Source organism: Triturus cristatus, chromosome 9, assembly GCF_964204655.1.
Source record: "Triturus cristatus chromosome 9, aTriCri1.1, whole genome shotgun sequence".
NCBI classification, from domain to species: domain Eukaryota; kingdom Metazoa; phylum Chordata; class Amphibia; order Caudata; family Salamandridae; genus Triturus; species Triturus cristatus.
The window spans coordinates 1,157,339,211-1,157,348,810 of record NC_140592.1 but is presented as its reverse complement, the minus strand read 5'-3'; the positions used below and the strand labels follow the sequence as shown (position 1 = coordinate 1,157,348,810).

Sequence of the window (9,600 nt, the reverse complement as noted above, 5' to 3'; positions counted from 1 at the left end):
GCTGGACACCAGTCTGGTTGGGACGTTGGTGCCTCTTCCTGTAAGTGTTTTCACCTAATAAATATAGTTAATCCTAAACACAACGAAATGGTGGCCCCAGGAATTGGGAATGACACTGGCTTCAATTAACCGAAAAATCATTGACAAAGCATACAAAGGATACAGGGCCTGGGCTATAAAGTTCAATCAGCGCATGCCGTATTTGGCCTTTCTTATGCAGATATTTTAGTTTATGGATCCCCTAATCCCTAGTCTCCGAGTAGAAATTTGTCATTATCCATTCTGATCCTGGTCTGCTACTTTAGCTATCTTTCCTCAAACTGAAAGAATCTATAAGACAATCATACATTTAATATCCCTTGTATATTCTTTACCAGGAACAGTAATTTTTGTGCAAAATACATGACATTAAAGCAAAAAGAGATATTGAAAAATATATATTTTTAACATTCCTTGCAAACCAATGGACTACTTTTAAACCACAGTCTAAACACTATATCAAAATTAATTAACATGATTGAAAATAATTTACATATTAAACATTTCCTTGTTCTGCTTGAAAAAGCACTGACCCAATGACAGCCAAGCGTTTTACCATAGAAACAGCACTTTAAAAATTCTGGCCAGTATTCTTACTTCATTACTTCCTACATGAGGATACCCCGGATGCTGATGAATACATAGCAGCACCATCTTAAGGTTGCCTATAAATACAAATTAAATAAAATGGCAAATCTTTTGAACGTGTTCAAAATAAAAAAAGTTATTTTGCAATAATAATTGTTCAATAATACAAAGCCTCCATATTCTACTCTCCCAACAATACTGACCACCATTCTTCTTTCAAAATCCTTTTCCCATTTTTTACGTTTCAAAAAAAGGTTTAGGGTAAAAAAGGCAATTAGACTAAATGCAGTCCTCCTTTTCATATTCACATATGGCGTCGCCAGGCGTTTTGTTCACGTTAGGAGAACCAGTTCCAAGTAGCTGTTTTGAGCTGCCTTAGGAAAAAGAACAATATCTGGACATCACTGGACTCTCATTCGCTTCTCCGGAGGAGCCTTCGGGCCACTGCTCTGCTGGGTGGTCTTGGGGACCTCCTTCTCCTCCTGCTTGACTGCTTCTGGAGCCTGTTCTGGCTCCTTCTTTATTTGATCAACTGTCCAAAAAAACACAGTGCACATTTACACATCTGGAAATTGCTTCCATTATGGCTCCCATTCATCAGAACAATTCAGTACAAGAGTAAGAAACATTTTGCTATTCTTGTTTTTAAACCATCAAATAAGTACATGCTTCTAGTCATTAAACGCCTAGTAAGTAAATGTCCTTATAGCTAAAACGAGAAGACAGATTTAACTTGCCTGCAATGGGTTTTTCCCCCGTCTTTTGCTGAAATGTAACGAGATAAAAGATTAATTTAGAGGCATAGTCTTGCTTGTTTTCGCATTCATTACATCTTCCATAAAAGGAACAATTAATCATGAAGCCTTTTGGGAAACTGCACCATTCAATGATACACTGGGGTTAAAGTAGGTTGAATAAAAAAAGGCCAACACAAACTGTCCTGTTAACAATACTCAGGGTCCCTGTAATTCTGCAGCACTACAGGGCCAAATTGTGGCACATGGCAGATCCAACCGCGTTGCAAAAATGCAACCTTGTGGGGCATGTCACGCACTATTATGAAGCACATTCTATGGTATTTTGACCTAGCTAGCATGAGAATCTACCACACATCGGGTTTTGATAACAAGCATTTACAATGCAATGGTCTCTGCAACATTCTAGGTAGAGCTATTGGTATTGCTCATTATTTTTTTTATGATTTTTGTATCCCTAAATAAATGGCATTATCATTTCTATTGGCATTTGTTTTTTTTTTGCATATGTGATACCTATTACCTACCTATAGCGACGTCAGTTGTGGTGCCAGAGGAGTCAAATGATGCACTGGTGGAGCTGCTTAAGGGGCCGGAGAGGTAATAGGGTTTGGCTCCAAAGGAGATGAGCCTGATGGAGGCTGGAAGACTTAGCCCCCCCCCCCGAAATCTTTTTCAGCCCCCCCGCCCCCGAAATTTGGCTCTAGTTGCCCGCCTGACTGCTTGTTATGTTACTTGGTTTTTGCATAGCGCTCTTCTGCCACTGGTATGGCCTCACAGCGCTAGCGGCTGCTGCCGGTCATTTTATTGGGGTGTTATGTCCTTGTCGTGTTTGCGTAGCGCTTAGAAGGCTCATAGTACTAAGAGAGGGGTGAAGGTGCGTTTCTTGCTATGTTACTTAGTTTTTGCATAGCGCACTTCTGTCACTGTTTTAGCCTCGTAGCGCTAGTAACTGCTGCCGGTTGTTTTATACTGATCTTGTTATCTCATATTGTCATATTGGAGTTAGGATAGCGCCTAGATTACTCCTAACCTTTTCAAACGCCAAGGGGAAAGGCAAGGGTTGTTTAATTGTGTCTTCCATACTCACTCAGCCCTTGTTAGAGCTGCATAGCGCTGCTAGCAGTTTCCCGATGTATACTGGCGTTTTGACATCCTGGTAATATGGGTAGCGCTCCGACTGCTCCTAGACCTGTTTAAAGCACTAACAGGGGTCCGAAGGAGGCGAGGGGAGCATGAGATAACGAGAAAACAAGAACAAAGGAAACCTGATTTGGAAGAGAACGATGCGTTCTCTAGCACTTAAAACGCCCCCGGGAGCTTCGCAGCGCTAGGGGAGAAAGGGAACCTGAAGGGAGTGGGGGGCAAAGGGCAGATACTAGTTTTTGACGACTCCTTTGACACATCTACGAGGGGTATAAAGAGCTATGAACATACTAATGAGGATACAGCGGTATAGTAAATCATTATGACGATACATAGACATTGTTACGTAGACAGTCTTACAGTCATATACATCGATATGCACATATACACGCATTCACACAGATGAGTGCACACAGTGCAAAGGTTGTCACACCTAACGACAGGGGTAGTTACATAGATTCTGGAATAAAGCATACATAGTAACACATAGATGCAGAGAGAAGCGTGTAACGACACACAGCTAGGCAAACACAGTCACTCGTGCAGGTACACATGGAACATAATCTACAACATTTAAAATGAATCACGTGATATAAACACAAGTTTACAGTTTGCGTAGCGCGCTGAAGCTACAGTTGTACCTCACACACAGAGGCGCAGAACACGCACACAAGGGATGGACGCTGTGGACGTGACACACAGACCTGAAGGTACAAATACCTCCACAGTAGCGCACAGAACACACGGATGTGGACCGGAACCTATTTTCATCATCGGGCCCCGACGCGGAGTGAGACAGAGAAAGACACGAAAAGAGAAAGTTGGAGGGAGAGAAGAGAGAACGAAGAAAAAGCAGTGAGAAAGGGAGGAAGCAGGCGGAAACTCGCGGCTACATGCCACATTCAACTTTTTACATCACAAAGTGGCACAGTGGCAATGGTGTGCGATTCGGCCCCCGGCGCCATTCAGAATGCAAATTCTGTTCAAAACAACGTGAGAGGGGGGGTGTGGCCAGCCAGACGTAATCGACAACAGCGCCTCTGTCACAGCAAGGAAAGTGCTGGGAAGGAGCCATGAGAACCAGCTACTCACCAGCACACTAAGCCGATCTAAACTCCGAAGCCAATTAAGCTGATTTCTGCAGCCCCCGGGGCCCGAGTAAGCCTGGATGTGGTCAGATGGAGCTAGTAGGAGACACCACCGCCTTTCTCCGAGGCGAAGCAGAAATGCCTCGGAGAAACGCAGTGGCTTTTTCGGATTCGGGGGCGTGTTACTTTTTCTCTCCTCTTGCCATTGGCTGGAGGAGAGAAAAAAACACCTAAAAAGGGCGTGGCTAAAAAGTGGAAAGAACAGCAAGGAACACGCCCCCGAATCTGAAAAAGACGGAGCCTATTTGGAGGGACGGCTCTCTCCTCCAATGGCTGGCCTCCGTTTAGGAAGCCAGCCAATGGAGGAGAAGCAAAAAGAGAGGCGGGCTAAATAGCCACTCTAGAAAACATTAAATCTTCCGACTTCCGGTTCTGCCTTCGGCAGACCGGTAGTCCTCGACCTAAAAAAAGGGACCCTATTTCCCTAGAAAATAATTTTGGTTCCTTAAGAATGGACACATTCAGGAGAAACTATTCAAAATGTAATTCATTAACGGCTCACAATTTTGTCTTGTATAAAACACCATTTGATCAATACAGCCCTCTTAAATAGTTTGTGTGCAGCATACACAATCTTACACCCAGCAGAACTAATTAGAATTGAAGCCCCTTTAAAGCTCCTCATTGTAATTTGCTTCCAAACTCTTCTTTCTTCTTCATCCTTTTATACCAAGGGGAATTTGGAAGCAGACATGCTACTATACTATTGTCGATATCATGGGAGCCTGCAAACCCTGTGTAAAATCTCTTCTCAAATTTCCCTATTACAAACTACTTGTGACGCTTATAGTCACCTGTAAAAAAGAGATGACGTAGCTGCTCGACTGTAATATATGGGATAAAGCACCCACTGTAATATATTATAAGGATATTGCAAAGCAAAGCCTGGTTCCTCTCTATGAAAGAGGATTTGTAATTTTTTAATGCATGGCAGGGGGTACTTTAATCAGTAGATTATATTGTAACAACGCTCTTACAAACAACGTGGTGTGTTGCTCTTTCATATGAAAGACATTGGATGTTTGTAGAGATGAAGAATAAAAGTGCAATCTGCAGTGCAAATTTAGGCATGCCAAAAGCAATCAATAATTTGTTGGAAAATGTTATCAGAACCAGTTTATTATAGCCTAGAATTAATGCTACTTCTCAGAAGGTGTAGAAATATGAAGAGAAATGTTTAATGCCCTAGAGCGTGCAACACAAATATAATGCCATGAATATCTCAATTATGCTGATCACTGTTAATTTAGAGATCAGATCATATGGAAAGGCAGTTTTCATTTTCGTTGTTTAAACTGCAACAGTAATTATTCCCATTGACCTGCTTTTCTCTTTGGCTGCAGGGTCTGACAGGAGGCATTATGACTTCACAACTCTACTGTAGTAACTTAAACAAGCAATGGCATAGCCAATAGGTCTTGCCTTTGGGATCGTGTAAGTGTTTAGTTATCCAGCACAATATCCTTGGTGCAACAAAATCAACTGTTACATGGCTAAACACTAACATGGTCCCAAAGGCGAGACCTATTGGCTATGCCAATGCTTGTTAAGTCTTGGGGTTGACAGCGCAGTTGTCAAACAAGACTATTGGTAAAATAGATAGGGGTTGGCTTGGGTCTGCCACATTCAACTTTTCTCTCTTTTTGACCAGTCTATTTCAGCCATTTGCATAAGACTTTTATCAATCAAGTCTTAACTACGCCCATTGGAGTATTCATCTCTCACCTAAAGCTATTGTCTGATCGGTTACATCCTTCCACCTCTACTCCAGTGCTGGCATTGAACTGCACGAGGGGCTGTTTTACAACTATATCCCCTCTCTGTCCTTTCCATGTGTATCACTAATTGCTCAAGTCACATGCATAAGCACAATAAACCCAGAATATTGGCTTCACCAATACTGTTTTTTAGTGCAGTAGGCTGTTTTGATGTTTTAGTCAGGACTCAGATTGCAAGCCAGGCTTATTGGCTTTACCAACTTTTGTTGATCTTCTAGCATTTTGTAGTCTACTCTTACTTCCCCAAAACTAACAAACTAGGTGAATGGTGAAATATAAACCTGGCTACCAATTGACCCTGCACCATGTTCTTGTGTAGTGTGACTTGGTCCAAAAGCTATAGCTGAAGTAGTGGCAACATAAGTCATTGCCTACCTGCTGATGTGCCAATGCAGACTAAGTCTGTCCTATGGGCTCCTCTTGAAAGGGGTGAAATGTGTAGTGGGACTTTGTAATTTCCTAGTAATTCTGCACTCCTGTTCCAATTGCAAGACCCCTCAAGTGTATCCACGCACTGAACACATTGAGGGGGACATATCTGCAGGGATGCAGGAAGAAAGGCAACGGCTTAATGCTCTTGTTAAGATCTGTTTAAAAAAGACAAATGTGTAAGAAAAGATGAAGGTCTACTTTTCCAAACAGTCCCCAGTCTCTAGTGTTGAGTGGGGAGACTGGCCACCTTTATAGAAAGGAGCAGAGAATGCTTGGTAAATCAGACTTTAATTCTTTTCGAATTCTGCATCAAGTGCATATACACAAGACCACTCTTCTTCCCCACAAAAGCACCGGTAGACTTTCCTTGGACGATTTTCAATCTATCATTTTTGAAATAGGGTCTTCAGAACTGGTCAAGGAATCCCACATTTAACCTCATATCTTCTCTTGTTCCTTGGGGTTCTGTGCTCTACCTGAGTTGCTTTGCACCTGGTTGTATGAACTGAAGTTAACACCTACAAGCCTGTTTCACAGCTCTTCTGAAGGGCACCTCATTGAATGGATTCCCTTTAAGGAGTGACAATAAGTGTTCTACTTCAGATATTTGTCAGGGGCATGGGCCTGTACATGAAACTTTCAAGTGGCATTGAATGGCCACCAGAGCTGTCACAGACATTTTGAACATGTGCAGCAAAGATGATTCTCCCTCACAAATGTATAGCATTTTTCTATGCAACGGCTGAGTGCATGCTGTTTTGATTTCAATTATTTCCAGTCTTGTTATCTCTAAATAATAGCATCTGCATGCACCAGTAACGTACAGGTGTATTCCTATCTCGAAGACATTGAAATTTATTTTGCACTATCCCCCAGCTTCTAAAACACAAACAGTGGATGACGTAAACTAGAGTCTAGTGTATCATTCCTTTAGCTTCTGCATACATTGTGTCAGATCCCGGAGTACTTTCTGATATCCTTAAAACCTTAAAAAAAATGTTTAAATAAAAGATGTGATTTATGACCCAACATTGTACTCACACATCCTGCCCATAAGTCCAGGATTGCTTTGCTAGACCGGAAGCACCATGACCTGCGGCCTCTTCGCCACAGTAATTTACACATAATACCTGCTTTCTGGAGCATGGGCCTTTCTACTTGTGACACCAATTCCACTGAGGGAAAAGCTTAGCAGTGTCCAGTGAAATATAATCGCGGCACCGCGAAAAGCTCCGCACTGTACAGCGGCACCTAAACATTACAAAAAAAAAAAAAAATCATACGCTTGTGTGAGCACACCTAAAAAAAAACTACCGGAAAACATAGCGTTGTGCAAGGAAATTGAATATTGCTACACAGGCGCGGTGGTATTAACAGAAAACCACAAACTGGGTAACAGGGCTGTGGCCAAGACATGCAGGAGAATGGTCTTTATTTACAGCGCTCCATCTGCTTTTGCCATACCTTGTACAAATCCTGCAATAATCGAGGCCCACTAGTTCCGGTCGGGTCCAGCGCTGTCGTCCCAGGGGAGTGAGATCCTTGGGGCTGCATCTGCCATGTTGGAAGTGTTTGTACGGCTGTACGCATGCCTGCGTGCTTGAGGGAGAGGGTGTTTATCACTCCACGTGATGCCTTCACCATTGTGTGTGTACGGGCTGTACGCATGCCCACACGCGTGTGGGAGAGGGTGGGTATCCCGCCACAAGATGCCGGCACGAGTGTGTGCGCATGCTTGTGCATGTGCGACAGAGTATCTGTCCACGTGATGCCTTCACCAGTGTGTGTGTACAGCTGTACGCATGCCTGCGCGCGTGAGAGAGAGGGTGTGTATCACTCCACGTGATGCCTTCACCATTGTGTGTGTATGGGCTGTACGCATGCCCACACGCGTGTGGGAGAGGGTGGGTATCCCGCCACAAGATGCCGGCACGAGTGTGTGCGCATGCTTGTGCATGTGCGACAGAGTATCTGTCCACGCGATGCCTGCGCCAGTGTGTGTACGGCTGCACAAATGCCTGCGCGAGTGTGACAGGGTGTGTATCACTCCAGCGATGCCTGCATCAGTGTGTGTACGGCTGTACGCATGCCTGCACGCACGTGGGGGAGAGAGCCTTTGAGAATGTACGTCTTCAAGGGCGCCTGCAAATGTGTAAATTAAGCAGGCGACACGCAGACTGAAATGACACCCAACAATGATATTTGGCGGGCCACCAGCGCCTCCTGATGAGGTTTTGAGCGCAGAGGCAGCGCTTGGCGCTTCCTGGGTTGGCCACGCTCACCTAAGCCTCCGCAGTGGGGCACATCGGTAACATCACTAGATGTGTCTGCAAGGCTGAGAGACAGCCTGCTGGTGCCTGCTGCTTGGTGGCAGCTGTCCAAGGCGGAAAGCCCCGCCGGACCTTAAGCAGTCTTCGCACCGCCTCTCGAGCGCCAAGAGGCACACAAGCATCCTCTTCTGGAGCCAACAAGCGAACGCCAGGTGCTGTACGGTCAGAGTCTGCACACCTGCTTGTTTCAGAGTAAAGTGTCCATAGAGGAGGGGCTGCGCCAGCCAGCCTTGGACTCAGGAGCTGTGTAGCGCCTGGACTGGTATATACGAGCGGCAACAGCAGCGGATGGCAGTAACACGTCATTTAGTCTGTCACAGAATGGAAAATAGTCTGTGGTTGCTGAAAACCGTTAGGGGAGGTAGCCACACCAGCTGCAGTTCACGACATTATTACTTTGTGTTGTTGTCTAGATTCAACTAGGCTGAAACATGAGCGTTTTATGGTAGAATTTTGCAAAAACACAGCTGTAAATTCACCATTGATTGATTATATGTAGAGCACAGCGTTCACCTCAGGAGGCATCTTGGCGCTAGGAGTTCATTACAGGCCTGTACCAATAAAAGAACTAAGGCAACCAGTCACATAATAACACGGCAGAGAATACAGCCAGTAAAATAAACATCAGCGTACGCCTCGTGCTGAAAGTAAAAAAGCAGCAGGGGGAGGGGATCGAGGAGGGAGCCTGGGCCCGTTTCCCTTGCGGGAGCCAGCAGGAACCATCTGTTTGTAATTATTAACAGATGGTTCCTGCTCGCTCCTGCAAGGGAATCGCCAAACGTGCACACGTTGCCACTGAAAGCAATGCAACGCGTACACTTTTTTGGGACACAAACTAAATCGATTGCTAAAGGTCTTCCTATACAGCGCATGCGAGACCTTAACAGATTAGAAGCACTTTAAATGAAATCACTGGAGCTAAGGTAGAGGGGTGTTGCTGTTTATAGGACCCTTATGCTGGCAGGTTTTTTCTCGCCCAGCTTAATATTAGAGCCCTGGGCCTGCCCGCCCATGGCAAAAGCTGCCCTGCTCAGCAGAGACGTTTTAAGGCATTGGAAAAGTGGGCTCTGTCCCAGGTCCTCAGCCTTTTAGGGATCCCTTGATAGAGCCAGCTCTGCTCTGGGGAGAGTCTTGCCTTGATGACCATGAATAGTTCATAAACAGATCGTTTTAAATAGTGTTTACCTTTAATTTGTTTTTTAATGTATGCGATGTGTGTGTCCAGTACAGGCATTTTGTAGGCAAATGTTGTGTTTATGTTTCATACAACATCCATAACAAAGTTTCTTCTAGATCAAAACAGGGCCTCACATATGAGAAACGGGAGGGCGTCACAGAGATTATTTGCAGTAATATTAATGAGCTGCTGCTGTGTTACAATGTT

General features: G+C 44.4%; 1 protein-coding gene across 1 annotated transcript in view; it reads right to left on the bottom strand.

The window, feature by feature from the left end:
- Positions 1–420: 420 nt before the first annotated feature.
- Positions 421–9,600, bottom strand: part of MED6 (mediator complex subunit 6) — a 98,142-nt gene continuing 88,962 nt past the window's right edge. The window contains exons 7-8 of the mRNA XM_085627124.1: positions 1,365–1,392; positions 421–1,159 (exon numbers count right to left, since the gene is read on the bottom strand). Of these exons, the coding sequence (XP_085483250.1) occupies positions 1,029–1,159; positions 1,365–1,392 (159 nt within the window). The 3' untranslated portion in view covers positions 421–1,028. The remainder of the gene's footprint in view (positions 1,160–1,364; positions 1,393–9,600) is intronic.